This window comes from Mixophyes fleayi, chromosome 6, assembly GCF_038048845.1.
Source record: "Mixophyes fleayi isolate aMixFle1 chromosome 6, aMixFle1.hap1, whole genome shotgun sequence".
Taxonomy (NCBI): Eukaryota; Metazoa; Chordata; class Amphibia; order Anura; family Limnodynastidae; genus Mixophyes; species Mixophyes fleayi.
This window is the reverse complement of record NC_134407.1, coordinates 185,805,079-185,832,820: the sequence shown is the minus strand read 5'-3', so window position 1 is coordinate 185,832,820 and position 27,742 is coordinate 185,805,079. Positions and strand designations below refer to the sequence as shown.

General features: G+C 41.6%; 1 protein-coding gene across 2 annotated transcripts in view; it reads left to right on the top strand.

Moving 5' to 3' along the window:
* NCOA6 (nuclear receptor coactivator 6) overlaps window positions 1-27,742 on the top strand; it is a 34,248-nt gene that overhangs the window by 2,193 nt on the left and 4,313 nt on the right. The window contains exons 3-13 of one of the 2 annotated variants that reach the window (XM_075177566.1): window positions 44-298; window positions 563-718; window positions 12,561-12,683; window positions 15,888-16,019; window positions 16,801-17,592; window positions 18,071-18,217; window positions 19,378-20,437; window positions 22,155-22,264; window positions 23,131-25,896; window positions 27,280-27,348; window positions 27,485-27,512. In XM_075177566.1, the coding sequence (XP_075033667.1) occupies window positions 79-298; window positions 563-718; window positions 12,561-12,683; window positions 15,888-16,019; window positions 16,801-17,592; window positions 18,071-18,217; window positions 19,378-20,437; window positions 22,155-22,264; window positions 23,131-25,896; window positions 27,280-27,348; window positions 27,485-27,512 (5,603 nt within the window). In that variant the 5' untranslated portion in view covers window positions 44-78. The remainder of the gene's footprint in view (window positions 1-43; window positions 299-562; window positions 719-12,560; window positions 12,684-15,887; window positions 16,020-16,800; window positions 17,593-18,070; window positions 18,218-19,377; window positions 20,438-22,154; window positions 22,265-23,130; window positions 25,897-27,279; window positions 27,349-27,484; window positions 27,513-27,742) is intronic. The other variant, XM_075177568.1, reaches the window with a different exon arrangement.

The window sequence follows — 27,742 nt, the reverse complement described above, 5'->3', positions numbered from 1 at the left end:
AGAGGCTTATGTTTTAATTTTTCCAACCTTTCCTCCTCTTTAGAGTGTCGGAGATAAACAACTGCAGGACGCACAGCTATGGACTCACAGAAACTATCTGATCCTGGAGAAACCAATGTTAGACCCCAGTCCCCCTCTGAATTAGACCTGGAGAGAGATGACGACTCTGGGATTGAAGACGAGCTCAGAGTAGAAGACTCCACTATCTTTGTGGCCTTTAAAGGGAACATTGGAGACGTAGACTTGCAAAGCAAACTGGAGAAGATATTGCATGGAGTGCCTGATCTAATTAGCATGGGTAAACCTTTTATTACACAAAATAACAAGTCTCCTTTTCATCTTCTTAACCTATTCTGTACCATGCATTAATTTTATTTATGATCGTTTGGAGTGTGCTCTTTTTATCTATGCAACTGACTTATCAACTAAGAATGAGCAAAGTGTTCCTCTCTTGTTGCTTGGTGGGTGTGTTGACATGACAGGGTGATAATTGATTAAGTCAGAAATTAATTAAACTATCAGGAAGTTGTCTCCTAAGATTTAACCTTCTCCACCACTGTAGAGTCCAACCAGATGAGAGTTCAGAAGGTGGAGCCATGGAACAGTGTTCGGGTCACGTTCAACATCCCCAGAGAAGCTGCCGAGCGTCTGCGCCTCCTTGCTCAGGGCAACAACCAGCAGCTGCGGGATCTAGGAATTCTGTCAGTCCAGATTGAAGGTATGAATACTTAGAGGGATAATTTTATTGCACTGTATTATTGAATTGTTGTTGAATGTGATTTGTTGTTGGCTTTTAAAAAATGTTTACTAATGGTAGTGATAATTGACTTGATAATGTAAAACAGCTATCCTATTTAGAACAGTGTATGCAGTAAGCCACAGTCAGTGAGTTAGTAAATGGTCTCAGAGGAGAAACTGTAAATGACTTCTTGAGCACCAGACTTCTTCTGGCTAACATAGAAAAGTAAGACTGCATTTTGCTCTTTTTCTCTATCATTCATTTGTGGGACACTGTTTACCGTGGGGTATAGAAGGCGCTGTGCAGGGAGTAAGGCACTTCTACACTAAAGACTTTTCTGGCCTGCTCTTCCCTCTCTATGCCGCATGTACGTAGAATCATCAGTTTGTGATTAGTGCCAAAGGAGCAGGGCACTTTTTAGTTAGGTTCTGTTATTCATTTATTTTACTGAATAGTTCGCAATAGCGGTGTACCCCACTGTATGAGAGTGGTGCAGCCGCCTTCAGCGCATCTTTGTCACGCCCCAACTCTCCAACATTACTGGCTCCTGGAGAAGTCACCTGCATAGATCAGGGACCCAGGATTACCCCCAGAGCAGCATCAGACCGCATCCGGAAGTCACTGACAAGCACAAGCCCCAGTCTCTTCCAGCATGGCTGAAACCGGGGCTATCTGCAGTCTCCCCCTGTCTAGTGACAACATGGTGCCTCTGTAAGTGAAGATCAGTATTATGTTTCACCTGCTTCAAATGTCAGGCAAAGTTACCCCGTGGCTGTTCGGAACTAGATGCCCGACACGTGACTTGTGAGTCTGAGAACCAAGGACCGCTTATGTCTGGGTGGGGCACAACCAAGATCGGAGCCAGCCTGGGCCAAGGCCCTAGCTCAGTCCATCGCAGAGTTGAAAAGGATGCAGCACATTCTGTGGAGCTAGGTGAATTTATCCATCCTATTCTTCCCTTAGGGGCTCCTTCTGGCCATTCCCCTTCAGTAAGAGGTGTCTCAAAAAGCCCCAGACCCCATAGCAGCAGTGCAGGAACCTCCCTGGTTCTGTAACATGGAGAGGTCACTTCAAGGACTGGTTAAAGTGTCGCCCTCTCTGAAGAGGCCGTTAAAGGCTTCGTCATTCATCAAGCCTCGTAAGTGGCATGTTTACCCCCAGGTCCATATTTTAGAAGATTCCGAATCTAAATGTTCCTTTCAGAAAGAAGGTGAGAACCAAGGGGACTAAGACTGTGAGGACGTGACTGAATGGGAGGACGAATCTTTCAGTAGACGGGAAGTTGAGGATTTGATTTTAGTCTGACAAACCCTTGATAATCAGGATGTGGAAGGGGTGGTTCCTGACGTTTTCCTTTTCAAACAGGAAAAATAAGCAAACTGTTTCTTTTCTTTCCTCCCCACAGTTATCTGAACTCTTGAGTGAGGCTTGATAGGAACCAGATAGGAGGTTTCAAGTTCAGTGAAGGTTCCAGTTCAACTTCTCCTTTTCTGAAGCAGACACAGAGAAATGGGAGATTCCGCCAAGAGTAGATGCCCCCGTTGCTCATCTTGCTAAACCCACTACCATTCCTTTTCCAAGTACTGCTTCCCTAAAAGACAGCATGCGTAAGAAATGCAAGAGGATTGTAAATTCCATTTATCTCACAACAGGTTCCTCGCTCAGACCCATTCTTGCAGCTGCTTTCATGATCAAAGCGGTGAAAAAATGGGCTGGGCAACTGAGTGAGGGCATACAATTTGGATTGCCTAGACCGGAGTTGATTCCATTGGTGGTCCATGTAAAGGAGGCGTCTGAGTACTTGATTGATGCAGGTCTGGATCCAGAACCTCCACCTTAGCAGTAGCCGTAGACATACTCTCTCGCTCTGATCACAGGAAGCAGATGCAGAGTCCACAAAGGAGGTTTTACCTTTTGAGGATACTGTCCTTTTCAGCCCAGAACTGGACAAGATCATCTCTCGGGCCACAGGAGGGAAGAGCTCCTTTCTTCCTGTAAATACCCAAAAGGCTAGAGGCCAGAGATTCTGGTCCTTTCGCTATGTTGCTAAAAGGAAAGGAGGCCAGCCAATTCCCCACATAGGGCTCACCAAAGGGGTAAGCAGGCTTGGACGGGCAGACGTCCTGGCTCCAAGCCTGCTGAAAAATAATCTGCATGACTGGGCCCACTCCCTATCCAAAAAAAGCTTTATGGTGGGGGATTGTCTCCTGAGGGGCATAGTGGAAAAAGATTACATCCTGAACCTCTTAGTGCCGCTTTCAAAGCATTTCTTTTTCACTCTCTTTCCAAGAGACATAGCCATAAGACTGACCCTGCAGGGGGCCATTCAGTCCCTGTTGTCATCATTGGTGATTGTTCCAGTCCCAGAGTAGCAGAAAGGTTTGGGTTACTACTCAAACCTGTTTCTTGTGCAGAAACCGGACTTGTCTTTCCGGCCCATCCTAAATCTGAAGTCTTTAATCTTATATTTGAGGGTGGACAAATTCAGGATGGAGTTATCCCATCTCTTATATGGATCAGGTGGGGTTTATTCCTGAATACAGGCTTTCAATAACACCCCTGAATTATGATTAATCTTTGCTACTAATAAGATGGCATTGCCCGTTCTGATGGTGGCCCTAGATGCAGAAAAAGCCTTTATCAGGATAGTATAGCCGTATATGCAACAAACTCATGGGAATGGGAAGCAATTTCTTGAGGGGCACAGAAGCTTTGTATTTTAACCCTATAGCAAAAGTATTGGCCAATGGATTTAAATCCTCAACTTTTCATATCCAATCTAAACTGGACCTTAGCATCCCCCAAAAATCAAGCAATAAAATTTACTTAGTGATCTATTTAAACCATCACATATGATAAACTATCCTGCCAATTTGCCTCCCCAAATAAATACTATTACATTGGATTTAGAAAAATGGGATACTTTTTATTCATTTTGTGAATCTGTCGTTATACCAGCTATTGAAATGAACATACTTCCGTAATTGATCTATCTTTTTTAAATGCTTCCAATCCAAGTCCAGATAAGACCCTTGAATATCTCCATCAATTAACCTTTAAATTTATTTGGTGGGGCAAAAAATCAAGAATTCGTATGAATACCCGTTATAAGTTCCTTCGGGAGGACAGACTGTGTGCCCCCAATCTTCTCAAATATTATAGAGCTGTACATTGAACACTGTGCCATACGTCACTAACAATTTAGTTGGGGCGTTGACCGAAGCAGATCTCGCAAATTGTTTCTCCACCTCTAACCTAATCTGGCTCAAACCTCAAAATAGGGCCATGTGTCGAACTTGCCGCAAAAACGGCTTTTATAATATCTACTTAGGATATTTGCACTTGCACTTAAGAACTTTTATTCAAACCCATACACATGACCCCATTCTGGAATAACCCTGAATTGTGCACAAGGGTCTTCATCCTGCTACCTTCTTTAAATGAACTCAACATGATGTTAAATTTCCTGCAGATCTCCTCTTCCCCCTGTTTGCTGAACTTTAAACCAAATTTGCCTTGGTGTCCTATAAATTCATCTCAGTTTCCCTACTATGTGGAACAAAGTGTTTTTCTTACAATCCCTCCATGGCATTATGTTTAGAACTATAACATCCTTCAACCTCCTGGTACCGCACCTTTTTCTCCATATTGCCCCATGACTAATCCACTCCCCTCTAATTAACACTCATTAAGTTTTTCCTATCTTTTTTTTTTTTTAACTGTAATGTCCTCAACCTGTCACCAGAAAATAAACGCTTACACATCTTGCAATCACCCTTTTTATCTCTCTCCTGCTTCTATTGGTTGGTGACAAATCCAACTCCCTCCCAACATCTCCCAAACACGCCATTGTTTTCTTAGTTTTTCTTTTTTTTTACAAAGAAATTGGGAATGGGGGCACAGAAAGGAGAAGCGGTGCAATCAGTAATACACAATTGGTTGCAAAGCGGTAACAATTTTTTGCATAAGTATAGGATATGCATAGGCTAAAAGTAAACCTATATATCGATGGCAAGAAATATTGAGTAGTGTATTTCGTATGGCCTGCACTCTGGGCACCAATGGTGTTGAGGGTTAAAGACAATGGGTTAGGGTAGGAGGTATTTTTGACAGTGAAGCCATGGAGACTAGACAGAGGAGAATTTAATGGGCATGTTGGAAATAACGCAGGATTTATGTTCGATTTTATCAATTAGCCAAATTCTCTCTGATTTGCAGTTGTATTGGGGGAGTTGGCTTTTTTCCAGATTTGTCAGCCGACAGCGCTAGGAATATGCCGTATTAGTTGCTGTGTGTGTTTAGGTGTATCAGGGAGTGAGCACTGGAGGAGGGAGTATGAGTATGACCGAGGCATCTGACGATGAGGATAAGGCAGTGAACTGCCTGCCATAACTGGGATATCTTTGGACACTCTCAGAATATGTGGAGCAGAGTGCCTACAATGCTGCCAACATAGGTGGTGAATTATAGAAAACCTTATGAATCTATGTTGGGACCAAATGCTGTCGAAGGAACACTTTAGTGGTGATTTTCCTGAAGCGTATACAAGAGGAAGACGTTGCAATGTTTGCTCTAATTTGAGTCCAAGTCTCAGGTTCAAAGGATCTCTCCCATGTCACACTCATCAGTTCCATTTCCTGTATGTGCCAGATCTTCTTCCTGAGGGCGAGCAGGCTCGGTGAGGTTTGGCTGTTCCAAGAAGCAGCAATGAGATGGGTAGCAGCACTCATAACATGTTTGACAAGTTTACTGAGATGCCTCTGCACATCTGGGAGTGGGAGCGGCAGTAAGAAATTTTTGGAATGGAAAGGGATGTCCGTGTCAGACAATGAGTTAACCAGAGTGTGAACATCCAACCAGAATCTCTGAAGGGCAGGGTAGGTCCACCATATGTGTAGAAATGAGCCTGCTTCTTGACAGCATCTCCAGCAGAGAGGGGAGTTGCTTGACTAGGTCTTGTACCATTGGTACCTCGTCCCATCCAAATTGCACAACAGTTTACATGTATTTTCTTTAACTTGAACGTTGATCGAAGATTTGGCTAAACCCAGCCAGTTATCTGAACAGTCCTCTGCGTTTAGCTCCTCATCAAAACCTGTTCCCCAATTCCTTTCGTGTAGAGATTTCATAGATACGTCTTTTGTTAAAGTAGAGGGATAAAGGGATGATATCACTCTAGAGATATTCAAATGAGGTTTAGAGACCTTGTAGAAATCCTGGTCAAGAAGGTGTGAAAGTATTATCTGATTTGTAAGTATTGGTGTAAAGTGGAAGTAGGGAAGTTGTGCAAGTCCAGAAGTTTGGAAAAGTGGGAAATCTTCCCTATTTTGGCAGATTGTAAATTCTCTTAAGCAGGGCCCTCTTCCATCTAGTCCTCCTCTCCAACACCTGTGCCTTGTGCATGCTAGTTATGTTTTGGACCTGCTCCCTGGGCTCTCTGCCCCTGGACTTCACACCTCCCTATGCACCTCAGTCAGTGGCTCTGATCTTGTTGACTATGCCCACAATTATGGGCACAGGTTTCAGCTTGCACCTCATTGCCCAGTACAGCTACCCATAGCTGTGTCATGATTTATATTGCTATGTGCTTCATGTATTGTTCTGTCATGCTATGTATTGTTTTGTTGTATGCTTTCTGTATGATGCTCTAAGACAGGCCTGTCCAACCTGTGGCCCTCCAGATGTTGTGAAACTACAAGTCCCAGCATGCCCTTCCAGCTATCAACAGGTTGTCTACTGGCAAAGCATACTGGGGCTTGTAGTTTCACAACGCCTGGAGGGCGGCAGGTTGGACAGGCCTGCTCTAAGACTTTGTGATACTCTATAGATATAGGGCAGTAATAATAATATGGTCAAACATGCTGAACCTTGGACTAACTTTGCTGAGTGACTGGATTACTTACCTCGAAAGCACTTTTACCCTTGCAATCTGGCCGGATCAATATGCAATAAGTAACCTCGTGTATAAAACTCCTCTTGCACTGTAGATTATACGCTTGCAAGCTGTGTCCTCTTACCGCTTTGTTTGTCTGTTCATACGCTGTCTCGTTTTATTACTATGTTTTATGTTCAATTGTAAAGCACTACAGAATATGTTGACGCTATATATAAAAAAAAAATGTTAATAATGCTTCTCCCCAGTACATGATTCTTTCACTTATTACAACTGAGACATTTCTTTAACTTGCTACTGACACCGTAAGTCGTTGTAGGATAGTCCTCCCCCTTGGAGGTTCTGTGCATGGATGAGTCCTGCTAAAGGTCATTTTCTTCTATATGCATTGCTGACCTAGTTCTCTCGTGTTATATATACTCAGCCCAACAAAATGCCAAATTGCATTGTATTAGAAAAACCCAGATCCTCTATTCCTTTCTTCTATTATAAGTCTGATATGGCATGTTTATTGGATGGAGTATGTTACTAATGAAATTCCCAACACCCTGAATGAATTCACAGCTACCTAGTTGGTCTGGACCACTCATTATGGGGACCTCCATTCTCTCCTGCTCAAACTTATCCTCACGCAAGTGATGCTTTTACCTGCACTAGGTGATTCCTTCTCCCGAATCCCCCTCTTTCCTTAGTTTTATTCTCACCCTCCCCTTTTTCTCTTAATTTCTGCTACTCTCTCTCTCCTCCTATCATGTTCCTTCTCCCAGGAGTCTGGATTGTCCAAAATCTTCTCACAACTACCTTCTTTGAGGCTTAATATGGATGTGTTATGTTTTTTCTGGATATGTGCTCGAATGATCTCCCGAGTGGTATCCTCTTCACTTACATCTTTATTATTATACCGTTCCTGTGTCTTAAACCACACTCAACACTAAATAAGTTTTTAAGGAAACAAAAATACATTTGGATCTTTAAGATTTTGAGTATTGGTTTGCTTAGTTGTTGAAAGCAGATGAGTTTTTCTTTTCATAATTATATTTTTATTCCTCTTATGAAACCTGTCATTGTAAGGACCAATTTTCTTCTTAAATCATGGAACATCTGCTAATTATGTCTCCTAACTGTAATTTGCCTAGAATACCATGGGCATTAGATACAGCCTGCCAGAAAATGAGAGTGCAGACCAATAAAGAGAGAGCACTAGAAAGTCATTTTTAGAATGAGTGGGTGACTTGGCATTTTGTTTTTTGTTTTTTTGTGCACTAGTGAACAGAAAGTAATAAAGTAAAACTCCAGTTAAGAGAATCTCTCTCTCACCCTCTCCCTCTCTGCCTCCTGTAAGTGTTGTATCTCTAATTCCAGGCATCTGGGTGGCACATCTGCCAGTCAGCTTCTGTCTGACATCCTGGCAGAGTCCATTACTCCAGCTGTCATGTCTGCGGGTGCCACTGCTTGTGCTCCTTTCTCCAGAACCAGGTCAAACAGTACATGGGTACTGTTTGAGTAGAGGGAAGTTTAGCATATTAAGTGAACGTGGACATCCTATAGTGTATGCTCAAAGGTCTATTTGTAACTGCTGGGTCACACCTTGCTTTTACCAGTATCTTTGCAGTTGTCTGAACAAAACAACGTATGGCTCAGATGCGTAGTGTTATGTTCACAACCTTACTGTATTCCATAACAACCATTTACTTTTATTTTCTAAATGGTATTAAGAAAAAAGGCATGTAGAAATTGGTTGTTAAAAATTAGAGCCTATTTGTATGTTGCACCATTTTGTTAATTAAGCTTTATTGATTCCTATTGTGGTGTTTATACTTTAGTGTGTATACCAGATTGTGGTATACTGAATTTTTCAGCGCTTAAAGTTTGTTTTTGTTTTTTCTTCAGCCACTTAATGCATTAAACTTGGCTGCATCAAGTTGCTTGTATAACAAATGTAAAAACATGTGCTTCTGGTGTATTTGTAATGCACCATAATGTAAATAAGGTGTGTAGTGGATGATTATTGTGTTGTATGCTTTGTTTATTTATTTAAATATTGTTGGTGGTCATTAATTCTAATCATGAAATAGTATTTGATCACCTGTTGCTTTCCTCATACAGCATTTACCTAACATAGAGTACCAGCAGTAATATCTCAATGACTTTTCTCAGATGATTAAAAAAAAATAATTAGGACATAAAAATTAATGATGGCATAATGAAATGTCAATCAATACTAATTTCTTAGATGTCATCGCTCATTCCTGCTTTCCTGTGCCCTAAATGTTAATTCAAGCCAAAAATAAACGTAACTGGTTATTAATGAATTGCTCAGTATATTAAAGGAATGGAAATCTCGGCCGCATTGAGATATTTATTGCAATTGGCTGGGGGACTTTCCAGAATGGGATGTGACTGCCACGTTATTATTTCCCGTAGTAACATTATACAACGTTTTCAGTCAGGTATGCCTCACCAATCGATGAGAATAAATACTGCAATGCAAGTAGGGGTTTATGGGCGGTTTTCATATGCCTCTTCCCTGATTCCCACATTCTCTTCCCATGTATCTACAGCATGTGCACACCGATTCCCACATTCCCTTCCCTTGTATCTACAGCATGTGCACACCGATTCCCACATTCCCTTCCCTTGTATCTACAGCATGTGCACACCGATTCCCACATTCCCTTCCCTTGTATCTCCAGCATGTGCGCACCGATTCCCACATTCCCTTCCCTTGTATCTCCAGCATGTGCGCACCGATTCCCACATTCCCTTCCCTTGTATCTCCAGCATGTGCGCACCGATTCCCACATTCCCTTCCCTTGTATCTCCAGCATGTGCGCACCGATTCCCACATTCCCTTCCCTTGTATCTCCAGCATGTGCGCACCGATTCCCACATTCCCTTCCCTTGTATCTCCAGCATGTGCGCTCCGATTCCCACATTCCCTTCCCTTGTATCTCCAGCATGTGCACACCGATTCCCACATTCCCTTCCCTTGTATCTCTAGCATGTGCGCACCGATTCCCACATTCCCTTCCCTTGTATCTCTAGCATGTGCGCTCCGATTCCCACATTCCCTTCCCTTGTATCTCTAGCATGTGCACACCGATTCCCACATTCCCTTCCCTTGTATCTCTAGCATGTGCACACCGATTCCCACATTCCCTTCCCTTGTATCTCTAGCATGTGCACACCGATTCCCACATTCCCTTCCCTTGTATCTCTAGCATGTGCGCACCGATTCCCACATTCCCTTCCCTTGTATCTCTAGCATGTGCGCTCCGATTCCCACATTCCCTTCCCTTGTATCTCTAGCATGTGCACACCGATTCCCACATTCCCTTCCCTTGTATCTCTAGCATGTGCACACCGATTCCCACATTCCCTTCCCTTGTATCTCCAGCATGTGCACACCGATTCCCACATTTCCTTCCCTTGTATCTCCAGCATGTGCGCACCGATTCCCACATTTCCTTCCCTTGTATCTCCAGCATGTGCGCACCGATTCCCACATTTCCTTCCCTTGTATCTCCAGCATGTGCGCACCGATTCCCACATTTCCTTCCCTTGTATCTCCAGCATGTGCACACCGATTCCCACATTTCCTTCCCTTGTATCTCCAGCATGTGCACACCGATTCCCACATTCCCTTCCCTTGTATCTCTAGCATGTGCACACAGATTCCCACAACCATGCTAATTGAGTATATATATCCAGAGCTTGAAAAGGCTTTGGACGTCCCTGATGAAGTGGGATTCCCTGAGCCGCAGACCCCCAAAACTACAGTAGTATGTATGTTTAAAAGTTATTGGAGCACTGCACACATTATTTCAGTTTTGGCAATGTAAACCTGACTCGAAAAGTAACACTAGCCAAATGCCTGGTTAATAAAGACACACTCACTCACTGTATCTTATAAACCGAGGCAGGAAAAATCACAAGTAGCTTGTGCTGCTAAAAATGACTTCTGGCTCCTAACTATGAGTTAATGGATGCACATTATATCTAGCATGCTACGAGATTGTATTGGCACCTACATTTCACTGTGTGGCTTGTGAATTTTATATTATTTTATCCTTTTTTTTCTGCCACAAGTGTGTGTATAGTATTGTCCCAGGAATGCAGATCTCTAGAACAGTCACACTACACATTGATCATAATACAAATGTCTTTATGTTGTTAACATATTCATAGAATGAGGGCTGTGCATTGTTAATGCCCAATTTGGTAAAGGTGTAGTTATCCCATAAATTGCACTGCGATGTTTTGAAAGTCTATTTGTGGACTGTGCAGCTGATGTGTGTGGCAAAATGAATAAATTCTGTACAGGACATTTGATGGTACATAGTGTGCTCTGGGTTGGGCATAATGACACGACTCTGCACAAAATCTGTAAACATTAGACTTTCATTTTATGGAACACGATGTAAAAATGAGCTGTCAGACTGGAGACTACAGATATACAGGTGATCTTGATTTTTTTTTTTTAGTTTGTGGGACAGCAAGACCTTTAAGTCAAATGAAAATGACCAGACACTTATCCCACATTAGTGGTGGCAGAAGCTATCATTTAGGCACAAGTAAATTGCAGGGAAGACACACTGCACTTAGCGGGGAATTCCGTTCTGCCGCGAGTAACGTTAATACAGTAATTTTAACCCTGATTTCTGCTCGCGGCTCCCTGAGCTACAAGCAAAAATCAGCGTTAAAGATTACCGTATTAACGGTAATAATGCACACTATTACCGTAATATCGGTAATAGTGCGCAAGTTGCGTTACTTTCGGCGGTGATGCCGCCAATCGAATCCCTCCCTTATAATTTAAAACCGCAGGAATACCCAAAGTCCCCTGTCTCTCAGGATTTATGTACACAAAGTTTAGAAATATTGAAGTGGCGGTATGGAAAATGGAATTTGATAGTTTTACAATGAAGACAGTAGGAGAGGTGGAGGTATATCATACCACACAGATAATTACACTGACTAATGGCTCCCACTGTCGATTGGGGGGGCCTGGTGAACATGCTGGGTACACTCTGTTCCCCTGTAACCCCAATGTCCTCTGGGCAGCCAACCTGTACATTGTGATATTTCTCTTCTAGGCTGAGTGGCAAGTTTAAGTGCAGGGTCCTGGGGGTAGGGAACAGAGACCTCTGTTCAACACACAGCAATTTTTAGTTAGTAGGTAAAATATAAAATACATAGACAAGAAATTTCCACCTATCCTGTTTGTGCTGCAACTTCTTGTTTCACTGTCTTTATATTTAGGGAGATCTCTCTGCATGCTGCCTATGTTGCATCTCTTTAGTAGTCTGCACCATGGTCTAAACACGGGGGTGAGTTCTACCAAATGGGTATATTTTCCTCTTCAGTAGTGACATTTTGCTTATTCTGAAAGCTGGGTCAAGCTTCCTGTTTGTTGGGCAGATCTGCCTTGTGTTAGTGAATACAGACCTCCATGCCCCTGCTTTACAGGCCTTTGTGTCCAGCTGCTGATCTGGGTATGGTCGAGCCGGCTGGTTTGAGATACGGTTTGTCCAAGTCCCTTGTTGGCCTACAAGGCAGATGCTGATCTGGATTCATATTGCACAGTTCATGGATTGCCTGGTTGGGGTGGATAACATGGTGTTTCTGTGACAGTACCGCCTTGTCTGTATCTGGCCCTGCAGCCTATCCTGCTGGACTCTACACTATTTCAGTTGTTATATTCCTTCTGACCAAAGACTTTTGGAGAGCAACTATGTTGAACTGCTACGTATTTCATCTACCAGGTCCTACAAACATAAAACAGTCATCATCATCATTGTGAGGAAAACAAAACTCTATACAATCAATGTCATCACTGTATATATAATATATATGATTAAGATTTGCCGTTTACAGTTTTTGGTGATGATTCACAGCGCTTACTTTGCTTCCTCTGTTGTATTTCAGGAGAAGGGGCCATCAACCTAGCATTAGCCCAAAATCCGGCACAGGAGGTGAGGATGAACGGCCCAGTTGCAGCAAATAACGCTATGAGAATTGACCCCAGCTTTGCAGTACAAGGCAGAGCAGGTATGTGACAAAATCCTGGTTTCATTCTAAATAATGTTCCTTTTGGGATGACATGAAGCTTCAATGTTAGAGGGGATATCCACTGAAATTTAATTACCCTGCTATATACACGCACCCCAACCGCAATCAAAGTCTAGCAAGCTAATCTTTGCACACAGCTCACCATTTGCAGGGAAATAATGTGTCTGGTCTGTAGATCCACTTTTATGTAATTCTCCTGGTTCCCAGGTGCAGGGTATGTGATATTATTATATAGTGGAATCTAACCAGCTGGAGCAAGTAGCTTGAACCCATTGCAATCTGGAAAGTAGAAATGATAGATAATTATGAAGGGTCATAAAATGGGTGGGGGGAGAGTTAATAATTAATGTAACCCAGTCACTAGCAGGTAGAACTGACGAGTTCTGCTTCCAGAATGACTTGGATAGTGTTTTACTTATGTATGCTTTATTTTGTATGCTATTGTTGAATATTGGGAGCTTTTTGCACTACAATTAATTTTGTCTGTAAGTTTAGCTATTTTTGCACTGTTTCGGTGTGGTGAATCTTGCTCATTATGATATTCGATACATACAAATAGGAAAAGCGCAAAGCCACAAGCATAAAATATGAATAAAAATAAACAATTTATTATGAGCATATATACTCGTTCAACATGTTAACAGGATAAGATATAAAGCTAATAAACTGATATAGGCAGTAATTAGCTAATATACAGCTGTAAGTAAGCTGACTTCAATTAGTCCAAAGGTATACCCGGATCCAAGGCCAGAAAAAAATAAAATATAGATATATGGTACCATATGTGGAAAAAAATATACTGCTGTTGCAGAAACCGTTCACGGAATGGCACTTATGCCGAAGATTATATCCTTTTGTGACTCAATCTGTGGCAAATGGTTATATTCCCTGTAACAGTGTCCAGATAACAAGCACCGATAGGTGCAATTTAGCACCAAAAAGTTCAAACAGGTACTTAGCTTTGCTCCATAAGCCCGTGGACTTTATCCACCATGAGTAGTTACAGCCACATGTCTTCAATCCGATAAAAATGGCAATCCGTAGTGAGCTGTATCGGCAGTAGTATAAGTCAACCCCGGGGTTGTAAACGGAGCCGTTATGGATAGTGAACAGTCTGGAGGAGGAGTTCGGACATCTCCGCATTGAATGTCAGACTGTCGGATACTTCCGGATGATCAGCTAACGATCATATGACCAAGTTCCATGTGATGAGATTTACATATATAAGGAAGTGCTGTTGAGTCTCTCTATTATATTTGCCTCTGATAAAGCGGCGGTACGCCGGGAAACGCGTCAGGACTGTTATCTGAGACCACTTACTGGGTACTGGCCAGTTTACAACCCCGGGGTTGACTTATACTACTGCCGATAGAGCTCACTACAGATTGCCATTTTTATCGGATTGAAGACATGTGGCTGTAACTACTCATGGTGGATAAAGCCCACGGGCTTATGGAGCAAAGCTAAGTACCTGTTTGAACTTTTTGGTGCTAAATTGCACCTATCGGTGCTTGTTATCTGGACACTGTTACAGGGAATATAACCATTTGCCACAGATTGAGTCACAAAAGGATATAATCTTCGGCATAAGTGCCATTCCGTGAACGGTTTCTGCAACAGCAGTATATTTTTTCCACATATGGTATCATATATCTATATATATTTTTTTCTGGCCTTGGATCCAGGTATACCTTTGGACTAATTGAAGTCAGCTTACTTACAGCTGTATATTAGCTAATTACTGCCTATATCAGTTTATTAGCTTTATATCTTATCCTGTTAACATGTTGAACGAGTATATATGCTCATAATAAATTGTTTATTTTTATTCATATTTTATGCTTGTGGCTTTGCGCTTTTCCTATTTGTATGTATCTATTACCTTTGGACAGAATCAGACTCTGTCTTTGAAGAGCTGCAGTACAAGCATATTAAGGGTATATTGCAGCGCCCTACATTGTTTCTCTGTTTGTCATTATATTATATTGATTATTTATAAAGCGCCAACATATTATGCAGTTCTGTACATTGAGGGGATAATGATACAAATAATTAATGATTAATGACATTTTCTTTATTTGGGATGGCAAGAAGAAATTCTGGAAGAATTCCTGATATACATCAACTCTAAATATAACAACTTAGAATTCACCTTCCATTCCAGCAATGAAATGGTGGTCTTGCTCTATTTGGAAGTATTTGTAGAACAACATATGTTGAAAACGTGAACACATCTTAAAAAGATGAACAGTAATAACTTCCTTTTTTCTATCACTAACCACCATCCCGTTTAGGTATGTAACATTATAAGACAGGACAGTTCAAACGTCTTAAAAGGAATTGTACTGGCCCCCCACCTTTAGGACATAAAGTGAAAACATAAAAGAAAAAGTAAAAAAAATATAATCCCAGCAAGGTGCAAGAAGCACCAGGGAAAGTGGAAAAGGTGGAAAGAAAAGATCCAATAGGATATAAACCAAGGAAAACAACTTCAGATTGTGAAGTTAAATTTGTCACCCAACAGAAGAGTAAAAAAAAAACCAAATAATTAATAAGCATTGGCACATTGATGAAGACCTAAAGACCACTATGCCAAAGAAACCAAAATCATATATAAAAGAGCACCCAGTTTAAGAGATCTTCTAACCGTCAGTTTCATCCCTTATAGTACAATACAAAACTTCTGAGCGCTGGGTATGTTAATCCGAGGCTGCTAGTTGGAATCTGCACTCCCCCAAAATGACAAACAGGAAGAAATATATTGTGCAACCACGCTCAGACTATAACTATGACACCATATAAAAGGAAAAAGATCTGTGGATAAATAAAAACAATAATTTTAATATAATAAAATACAGAAATAATAATAAAAAAACAATCAATACAGCACAGATGTTATAGTGATCACTATTCAGCTGCTAATAGCAATGCAATATCACTGTTACTAAAATGCATCAAAATATAAATCACAATTAGTGTATCCCTTATAATGATGCTGTTCTTCAGGGCTATAAATATCACTGTAGTGCTATTATCTCTACAATAAATGTTAATTGAAATGAAATGAGTCCCAAAAGCTGGTGACGGTGGTTGGGCGGTAAAGAAAATAAATATGTTAATCTTCAGTCAAACAGCCCACGTAATATGATATGGATTCTTCTAGCTTTGTTTGTTATTTTGCAGGCCTTATCAGAATGAACAGCCCGGCAGCAGCAACCATGATGTCCCAGGGCCCTCATGTTTCTGCTACCATGATGGCTGCCAGTGGGAGCACCGAAATCCAACAAAGGGCTCCCAGGCCATCTCAACAACAAGGTAGTGTACAGCTAGTCCCCTTCAGGGTGAAATACCTTTTTGGAAAAAAGTCCCATTGAAAGATGATTTTTTTTTTTTTTTTTTTTTTAAAGCTATCAGCAAAACACTGGAAAACAGTGTAGTCCTTCTTTAGCTGGGTTCCAGATGACGTTTGAATCTTCTGTGAGCGCATAAAGAAACAGACCCCTAATATTCTGTAGGCCATGGCTTCGACTTAAAAACACAAAGATGGTCATTCATTTCTTGGCTAAATAAATAGTTATTTTCCACCCTGTGCTAGTTTTGCTAAGACTAAATTGTTTAGGACATGTAGGGTTTTGTTTTAGGAGGATGTTTGAATACATATGTACTTATCCTATGGACATTACATAAAGAAAACAGACTAAAATATACACATTTCCTTAAATCTCCTTATAACTACTTTTACGCAGTTAGCACAACAGCTTTAAATAAGAGAGTTACTGTGGAAAAATACAGATCATAGGATATCATGGGCTTCTGGTTCTTGATAGATATAGATATATATTTATTTTATTTATTTTAATATATACACACACAAAAGGAGGGAGATATATTTATCTTGTTCTCAAGCTGAATTGTTTGGAATTATCGGAATTCTCTATTTTTATTAATTGGAATCTTTTGTGGTCCAAATATGTAGCTTGCATGTCTCTGACTTACCACAAGTCACATAGAGAGTTGCAATGATAGACAATGTTTTTGGTAAGAAAAGAATGATAAAGGGGCAGAGACATTTCTCACACTATGTTTCTGCCATTAGATGCTATGGATTCCCTTGTTTCTGGTTTAAATGTTCAGCAGCAGAGCCACCCCTCTGGTTCCCTGGCTCCCCAGCTACATCCGATGCAGGCAGTTGTTGCCAACAGACCGGTCAATCCAGCCAACTTTCAACAATTTCAGCAGCATGCTCGTCTACCCCAGCATCAGCAAATATCCCAGGGCCTTCGCCCCTCCTTTGCAGCTCCTGCACAAGTCCCAGTGCCTCCAGGCTGGAATCAACTTGCATCAGGAGCGCTGCAACCTCCGCCAGCTCAAGCAAGTATGGGGGCTATGCAACCCAACCAACAATGGAAGAAGACTGCAATGGGTGGAGGTCCATTACAGCAACAACAGCAATTTCCTCAGAGATCCGCACTGTCTACCGTGCAAACACCCTCCCATCCTCCCCCTCCATATCCATTTGGCAGCCAGCAGACTTCTCAACTTCACTCCAACTTCCCTTCTATAGCCAATTCAAATCAGTTCAGCTCACCTCCAATGAAAGCAATGCAGGGAGGACCCCCAAGAGTGCTAACTCCACTGCAACAACCACATCTCTCCAAGTCTCCTGCCTCTTCTCCTTCCTCCTTCCAGCAGAGCTCACCGGTCTCCTCTCCCACAGTGATCCAAACTCAGCAGCAGGCCATGACTTCACGTGCCGGCAGCACCATGCCTCAGGGGTTCCAGCAACAGCCCATTGGCTCTCCAGGCCGCAGTGGCATGATGCAGCAGGGGAACGCAGCCGGAAACTTTATGATGCAGCAGAATCAGGGTCCACAAAATATTCATACGGGTATGTGATTTTGTACTAAGCTTAATTCATGGTACGTGTAGTGTTAGGTCAGTATTTATTAATACAGGTGACAAAAAGTTAACATTCTGAGTTTAGAGGGGAGATTGGGGCGATGATATGTAAAATATCCCATATGTCAAGGGTTGTAATTGAGTTTTTGGAGGAAGGAGGAGGTAACACCAGGAATCAATTGTTATTAATCTAAAGCAATGATGGGTGACAGGTGGCGGTCTGAGCCTTCCCAGCTCCTTCCTGCTTTATCATCAGATGTGTTTGTTATAGCAGTCAGATCTAGTTTTCTACTGGAAATGTTTTTGTTTTATTTCTTTGCAACATCTGCATCCCACCTGTTTGTTGTTCCATCTGCACATAGTATATCTGATCTTTATTGTGTAAAGACATATGTCTAGAACATGGCCCTGGTAGCAGCTGGCTCTATACAACATGGAATTGAACTTTTCATCCTTCACATTCTCAGGAGTTCTCAAACGGCTCCCCCCTGGTTTCCCAGCAGGACAAACGAATGCAAACTTTCTGCAAGGACAGACTCCGCCCAGTGCTGCAGGATCTCCAGCCAATGGTGGTGGGGCTCAGCAGCAAGGAAACACCTCCGGACAGGGAACAGGTATGCCTCTCATCTGCATAGGAATCATCCTATAAATGCAAGATATTTGGTGTTGATTGGGTTAATTTTTCAATAGATAGTAGAAATTGAGGGGAATGTGGAACATATTAAAGCATGCATATATATATAAGTATAAATGTGTAGGAGCCCACACAATCGTTGACTTCTACGTAGATCACCTGTGCTTTGTGTAGTGTGGAATCAGCTGATGATGCTCTCTTTTCTATTTTGTGCAATCTTGTTTGTATCTAATAGTTGATTCCAATGGCGGAAACTTAGATAGCTTTTGAGACATGATAGTGTGAAAATCTTTTTTTTTTTTTAAATGCTTGTTAGGTGGGTTTGAGAACTACTAAAGTCACAAGACATTTGTGCTGCATGTTTTCCTACAATCACAACCGTATCTAATATATTTGAAGTTGTCATACGTTCCAGAAAATTAAAGCATACATTTTGGAATGTTATTAGTATTTATTTTATGTAAAGAAACGTGTATGTTGGATTTAGTGGACCTATAAAGCAAAGTATACTAAAACTTATGTAAAAGAAATCTCAACACACTCTCAGTATGGTTTACTACTTACTAATTAAAACTTCTAAACAGCATATTTTCGATTGAAAGTTGAACAGCCTAATTCACTTATGAGAACAGAAAATTAATATTATTGTATGTACATTTGACATTAACTGTATATACATGAATACTGTGTTTTGAAGAGAGTGGGAGAAGAACCAACCAATTAGACACTCCGAATGTTCTCAGTAGCACAGATTATTTCAGGAAATTAGTGCTGATTTAGTGGATGGCAGTGATCTGTCCACTTGTATAATACATAAAAAAAATGGAAGGACTACTTGTGACAAGGGTGGTGCCATGATATGTGGAGTGCAATGGCAGCAAACGGGAGGCCACAAACTGAGAGTTTGATAGTGGAAGGAGCAGGGTCTCCCAACAGCACAGCGTAGTTATACGGGACTACTGCCAAACTTTTGGAAGATTTTTATGTTAAATGGACAGATATACTTGATAGACATAATTTTATATGCAAAGTTTATACATCCAACTTGTATCTGTGTATTATTGTCACTATACATCATATTCCCAAACATTTGTGCTGTATTCTGCCTTTAATTTGAATAAGAATCTTTTTGTTCTTTAGGTCAGACAAATGGATCTTCCCACAGTCAAATGCAGGGGTCCCATGGGGGCCCTAATCTGATGCAGACCAATCTGATAGGACTTCATAATAACCAACAGACTAGTGGCAGTGGAGTGGGCCAAGTCAACATCGGTGGCCTGCATGGTCAGGTTCAGCAAGGTCCACAGTCTCAAATCCTGGGTATGCACCAGCAACTAATTTCTTCCCAAGGCCAAATGTTGAATCTTCAAGGACAAACCCCTCTGAATACACAGGGCCAGCTGGTACTTTCGCGAAGCCAGATATTATCACCGGGACAGATGTTGGGAGCATCCCAGAACATGGCTCAAACAGCTCAGAGGATGACGCCTCCTAAGCAAATGATTCCTTCTCATAATCAGATGATGGTGCCACAAGGTCAAACTGTAATTCAACAGAATCCTGTAATGGAGCATATTATGCAGGGAGGTAAGCAGGGATTTAGTAACCAAAACCCTGCAGGGGCCATGGGAGGGCCTAGTCAGATAATAAGGGGACCAACCCCTGGTATGACCAACAACATGTTGCAATTCGCAGGGCAGACTATTTCCCAGCAGGGGAGTGGTAATCCTTCACAGGGTGTTAGCATACAGAGCCAGGTTCTCCGACATACTGGACCTGGTCAACATCTACAACAGCAACATGCAGAAGCTACTGGTCAAGGTGGCAGTGATTTGAGCTCTATGTTGTCTGATATTTCCATGCAGCAAGCAGCAAACATGGCTCAACAACACCCTCAACACTTGCAGAACATGGCTGGTAATGGTGGTCCTGGCCAACACTTTTCAGGACATGGTCTACAATTCAGCTCTCCATTTGCTCAAGGTGGCAATGGAAATCAGCTTTCGTGTGTTCAAAACTCTGCTTTCCCTGTCAACAAAGATGTTACTTTGACCAGCCCTCTCCTGGTGAACCTGCTCCAGAGCGACATCTCAGCTGGGCACTTTGGTGTGAACAGCAAACAGAACAGTAGTGCTGCCAAACCTAAAAAGAAAAAGCCACCGAGGAAGAAGAAAACCCAACAGGGAGAGGAACATATGAGGTAATTGTTGGGATTGAAAGTTAATATATGGTCAATGGAATCTATTAGGAATATTTTGATTTTGCTTTCATTGAAAATGCTGTTATTGAAAAATGATTTTAAAGGCGAAAATATTTAATTTCTTATTAATTATTTATAGTTCTTATAGATGGAAAATATATTGGCTACTCATTGTTGCATACTGAGCTCTCTAGATTCAAAGCTACAGTGACGGGATCTCACGTGTAGGCATTATTAGTTTGATGTTTATAATGTAGGTGATGGCTCCATACAATCTGTCAGCTTAAAATAGACTGTAGTGTATGTGTGTGATGTCTTGGGGAGCATGTGTTGAGTACGTACGTCTTAAATTCTCAGTCATCACTGCTGAGTTCTGCCATTTTGGCTCTCAAATGATAACTATACATTGGATGGAGAAGGTACCAAGTGTTAGATCCCCCTGTAAAGGTGGAGGATAAAAGTCTTCTGCATGGTCTACTAAATGTTTGCTTGTTACTGGAGGAATTACAGTGCACGCTAGAGAAATCCAGATATTTTTGAGGCAATTAAAGATATTCAGTAAAATCAGTTGACTTTAAATATAGATTCTTTTTGCAGGTTTGTTTTACTTTTTAGCCAACTCCTCCACAAGAGTGTTTGTTTGTCTTGCTTTTATGCTTTACTCAGGGACAGTGAATGTCCTAATATCTCACAGTTCAGGTTGTGAAGCTGACCTACTTATATTCATAAAATCAGGCTGGAGCAGCCAACCTACTAGCCAGGAATCCAAGTATTAATCTGTGCAATTGGAAGCATCTTTTTTTTTTTCCGGCGGTAGTTATTTTGGTAAAACATGTCAAATACTAATGTCTTGAAGATGGTTTTTTTTTTGGACAGCACCTCAAATTACATTAGCGCCATATCTACCAAAATCAGTTGGCAATTATGAAATACAGCAGGAGTATTCCATGAAATACAGACTGATTGGCAGAATCTGTCACAGTGTGAACATTCAGGGCAGGAGGCCCACTGGCAACCTAACTAGTCTCTGCTGGAGCTTCCACGGAGGTTTAACCAATACAGTAAGCCACAACCACACTCCGAGAGATTAGCGTTGTTTGAATAAATAAGCATTGTGGTGGTGCCTAGAACCAGTGAATGTGGCAGTTCTGCTTGTTGTGAGTCGTCCTTTATTTGTGGTGGAGGACCCTTGCATCGCTCTTTGCTCTAGAGACATTATATGCACTTCTGCAAGTCTCACTATAGACATACAGGAGTTGGTGGTACCCATCTACAAGGTACTGTGTGTTTACATACTGATATAACAAGTGTCATGTTATGTCAATTAAGACTTTTTATTTCTCTTTCCACCTCACACTTAGGGGAGGGACATAGGTGGTTATATACTTTGGGAAGAAACAGGGGAGCAGGGCTTACATTTACCTGTTGTCTACATACTGCGGCAGCCATTTTGTCCAATATTTTTGAACAGCCTATAAATCCATCTGTTTAATAGGAATCCAACTATATTACTAAGGTAATATTAAATTATACTTTCAATCCATTTAATCCTAGTGTTACTGCAGAGATATGACAAATCACACATGCTGATATCAGAAAATTCAGATGGAAAATGGACGAGTTATGACTTTTATGTGAGAAACAGATTAGGATACACAGTGCAGCTTTTTGTCTGCTACCAGATCACAAATATAAACCACCTCTTTTTTCCTTTTAGCGCCTCTGAGCCTCGTATGGAGGACACTGACCAGACTGGGTTAGTAGGAGAGCAATTGGGAGCTCTAGAGGCTGGACAGAAGCTTTCTGAATACACAAACCGGCCACCTGGTGAGAACGTACAAGCAATTATGGATCTTACGTATTTTTTTATTTAGAAGGTTGTGTTATTTAACCTATTGGGGTTAGAGATGTAAGCTTAGCGCGGGAGTGTGTTGCATATTGCAAAGAGAGAAGGTTTCAGGTGTTGAGCTGTGTTACATACGCAGCACTCGCTGGGACAATTGCAGGTCCAGATGTACTAGCTTATTTCAGTGTTCTGGCACCCAACCCAGATATCAGATATGATTACATAGGCGAGGTCGGCTGGGCAATGCCACGATAAACATGACTGCAGGCGCCTGGCAATGTACTTTATCAGTTGTGATTATTGCAGGGAGCAAAACAGTTAATTATGGAGGGGAATTAATCCGCTTTTGCTCACCAAGGCATATCATTCATTGCATTATTTTTTTTCATACCCCTGAGTAATAAAACTTAACAAAGATTTTATAAGTTCTCAGTTCACATCGGAGCAAGTCACACTTCTTGTGCATGTGTTTGTTCAATCTATGACAGTTTACAGGTTTAATCTCTGTTCCCACTGTCGCACATTCCTCCTGAAACTACATGTTCTTAATATATTCTAATATTGGATATTAGTTTGATGACCTAAGGTATAGCTATTCTTATACCAGCCTTAAAAGAAAATGTAAGTAAAATTGTAAAGGTTGGTATGTTTTACAAAATACCTATGATTGTATTAACTTGCGTTTTAGGTTTATCTAATATAACAAACTCTGTATTATGAATGTATCTTAAACAAACAGATTATTTTGGTAGGCGTAGTGACTGGTGTCTCAAATAGGTCTGCTGTAACAGTGGCCCCCCAGCTCTGCATCAACTCCATAGTTTTACTTTTCACAATCTTATTTCAGGCTATCCTGCACAAGGACATGAGCAGAGACAACTTCAACAGATACCTCCTCAATTAATGCAGCTGGGACAACAACAGGGTCAGAGTGGGCAGACTCGGCAGCCTACTCCTCCTCAGCAAATGATGATGATGTTGATGATGCAACAACAACAACAGCAGCAGCAGCAGCAGGACCAGAAGCCAGTGAGGCTTCCTCTACAGCAGAATATCTTCAATCCTCGAGCAGCTATGAATCCTGATGCACAGAGGATGCCCATGCAACAAAGCGGCAACCTGCCTGTCATGGTAAACTTACAGGGCTCTGGTGCCATACCACCATCTCCTGACAAGCAGAGGATGTCTATGGTGTCCAACACATCCCTAGGAAGCAATGGTAGGAAGATGGGATTCCCAGAAAGTGGGCAAAACCCATCTGGGTCACCTCTGGGTGAGGGATCCTCGGCAGGCCCTCTTCCTGATATCCCTGAGCTAACCACAGCACATGGACCTCAAAGCAACATGGCGCAACATTTACTTATCTCTCAGAATCCAATGATGATGGCTGGGTCTAAGCCAGGAGCCTCATCTATTTCTCTGTCACAAGGTACAAGTCCACAACAGCAGCACTCCAACAACATGGCTGGATCTCATGGACACCACTACCAAAGTGTTCAAACTCCATCACAATCTTCGAGGCCCAAGACTCCCAATAGAGCAAGTCCCAGACCTTATTACCCTCAGACTCCCAATAACCGGCCTCCTAGCACAGAGCCTTCAGAGATTAGCCTTTCTCCAGAAAGACTCAATGCCTCAATTGCTGGTCTCTTTCCTCCTCAGATCAATATTCCATTGCCTCCCAGACCTACTTTAAATCGAGGATTTGATCAGCAAGGACTTAATCCAACTACTCTGAAAGCCATAGGACAGGCTCCTCCTGGGCTGACTATGAACAATCAGTCTCCGTTTGTCCCACACATGAATAAAATGGACAATGGAGCGGGAAAACCACCAAACGCTGGAGCTAATAAGCGAGCAAGCCCAAGCAACAGTAGACGTTCAAGCCCTGCATCAAGTCGCAAAACCACACCAAGCCCTGGCAGGCAAAATTCCAAGGCTTCTAAAATGGTTCTGGGAGGACAGCAAGCCTCTGGAGTCTTGCACAGTGTGGAGATGCAGAGGAGCCTAATGTCTAGCCAAGCTTCAATGCAGACTCCTGCAACAGCACCAACAATCGGGCAGTACAATCCTATTTCTATACCAAGTACAGCGAACACCACCGATAAGATCAAACAAAGTCCAAACATGATTCAAGAGAATGAGACCCACACAATGCAGTTAGTTCCCAAGGAACAATCGGAAGTTAAAACAGGGGTTCACCAAGAAATAAAAATGGTATCCCCTGAAGAAATAACCAAGAAAGATGCTCTGTACATAGATGTCCCCAAAGTTCCAAGTGGTGAAGACCTGACTGCCATTTCTCCAGCCATGAGAGATGCCCCAACATCACTGAGTCAATTACTGGATCATTCAAATGTTCCCAATGTTAATATTAAGCCTTCGGGTCCACTTCCCGAAACCTCTCTCAAGCTGACAACCACAGAAGACACAAAATCAATAGAACTTGCTGCTTTGCAAGGAGATGCACATAATAAAGAAGCTGCCTGTATAACTAGCACATCCCAATGTGCAGAGCCAAGCACTGTTCAGTCAAGGTCAGATACAGTAGAGACTAACACTAATGTGCCTTTGAACCTCACTGGTACCGCAGTAAAGAGACCTGCTGGCCCCACAACTGTTTCTAGTCCTCTGCCTCCAAGCCAGATAACTGTTTTTGTAACATCAAATCCTATGACCACTTCTGCCAGTGTGTCTGCACCCATGGCTTCCCAACTACAGCCGACATTGGTGCCCACTGTGGTTACTATGCCCAATGTAGGGAATAAAGTAATTGTTTCTGAGGGGCAGCCTCCTGTTCAGTCCAATACACGGCCACAGTTTATCACTCCAGTTTTCTTTAATTCTTCTTCTATTATCCAAGTCATGAAAGGATCACAACAAAGTAATTTACCTACTTCCAACACTAACTTGATGCCTCAGTCTGTTGCAGTTGTGGGACCTTTACATATTTCCCAAAATATTCAGTTCCCTGGTCCACCATCATCCACTGCTCCTACCAGTAATAACTCCAGCCTGCCTACAACCCGACCAAACCTCATTACCCCAGTTCAGACAACTACCCAACTTACACCATCTCAGGCTTCTTCACCACTTCCTCCACCACCTACCCAAATACAGTGCAGCTCAGAAGACAGCAACTCACAGATAGGCACAGCTCCTGACTTGTGTTCTCCTCCACCCTTACAACCCACAAAGTCACCAACACTTGACAATAATCTTGCACCGTCTACCAGCAAGTTCTTAACTCCACCTTCTATAGGACATACCAAAGTGGACAAGGTCGGGCAGCTCTTACTAACCAAGGCATGTAAGAATGGCACTGATAACCCTGCAGACCAGATTCCTGAGAGTTCTGATGCGAACTGCACCAATGTTAGTGGGCCTAGCAGAACCCCGCCACTAACCAGTCAGATCACTACAGACAACAGTGGCACTTCCGCCATCTCCATGGATCCTATGGGTCCTGTAGCCACCACTCCTGACGAATTCCTACCTTTCCCCTCCCCCAACCCACCTATATTGGTGACTGAAAAAAAAAGCGAGAGCAGATTGGCAGAGCAGATTGGCGCCACCTTTGAAGAAAGTGTTCCCGAACAGATCTTAGATACAGGTATACCCTATTTTATTGTAATATGCACAAAAACTACCCAAAAACAATTTTGTGTATAATTATATGTGGCTGAATGTTGCAATTTAATTAATGGCCTGGGGTACCCCAGTGACCAACTTTTTATATATATTTTAAACTACTGTAATCAACTCTTGTGTTTACATTTTTTTGGACATTGAGGACTTTGTTCTGATAGCCCAATTGAAATTATTATCTCTTATACATACAGAGAAATCAAAGTTAAAAAGGAAGGAAACCCTTTTTCTCCCCTTTTGTCACCACTTATAGATCTAATTGTAACTAGCAATATCCAGGTCTCCTCTGCCTTTCCCTGGCCTTCCTGTCATGAAGAAGATGTCTTAGTGAAGTTAGAATTTCCCTATACAGTGTTAGGAGATTCTGTGCACCCTACATTAGAAATACACACCATGACTGGACCCTCAGACTGTCATTGAGAGCAAGGGTCAAGTAATTGCAGAGTTTATCAGACCTCTTGTTTGTATGTAGCCTTTAGGACATATCCTTGATTATTTACAGCTAGGAGCAAATCCAGCTAAAAGGGTGCAAGTTTGCACCTGGACCAGTCATTTGCAGTGTAAGGGGTGCAAATGTATGCAGAGAAAATACTGGCTGCTTTTGCATGTAGCACACAAATACTGCTCATCTTTATATTTACACTGCAATTTACATTTGAGTTAGGGTGCAGCTCCCGTCCAACTCTAAACTCATACCCAAAAAATTGGAGGCTAAGGGAGACTATGATAAAGAAATGCATCCATTTAGATAAATTGCAGTTATTAAATTATATTGTATGTTGCAGAGCATTATATTTATATTTTTACTGATGGACCTTTTTTAAACACTTCCTTAAGTCATAGAAGATGATGTCCTAGTATTTGTTTTTAATGGCTGGATACTGCTCTCCCTTACAATCTGATTTCCCCCTGACTTTGTACTTCCATAAATAACGCTGGAACAATGTATGAGAAAATCTATGTCCTTTACTGATCTACTGTGCTGTGACTCCTGTGCATGTCCCTTTCTGTCTTTCCGTTCTTGCTGCCTTTTGAGTTTGTTTTCATTTTCTCTTAATAAAACAATCTATATAGAAATGGAGATGACCATCCAAATTCACATTTTAATAGTAAATCTCTGCAAGTAGCAGAATGTCGAGGATCTCTTTCCTGACCCCCAGTTCTTTTCTAATGGAGGGACGACGGGCATGGTACCCCTGCTGATAAATATCTCGGGGGTGGAGGGTGTACTATTAAAATGTGATGGGTACAGTATCTCTTTTAAAAAATTCTGACGCTTGGTTTGGCAGTTGCTTTGCTTTCAATGGCTGTTTTTTTTCTTTTCTTTTTTAACCTTCTGTTGAAAAAGTTCCCTCTCAAAACACCGGTCAGGAAGAAGTTACAGTTGGCGATAAACAAAGTGCTTCAGATAAAATCGGTAAGATGTTTGCAGAGAAGGTGTCTTTCCTTTTTTTCCCCCACTGGGCAAGCTTCCTGTTTTTTACAAATTTTGCTGGTTCCCATGACAAAACCATACCGGTCTTAATTTATTTATTTATTTTTTTCGTTATCAGATTCAGAGTTACAAGATCATATGGAAAGGTGAGCAGAGTTTTGTTATATTTTTAATTTATTTCCACATTTGGTCACGAGTTTGTTAGCTGCAGCTGTTGGATAACCAATTTAAGGTGTGTGAAATGAAATATATGTTTAAGAGATTACTGTGATAGTGACCTTTGCCCAGTGTGAAAAGAACTAAAACTAATGTATAATGTTATATAATCAATATTAGAGCTTACCCTGTTGTTAATGTGCACACATCTGTTGTTTCT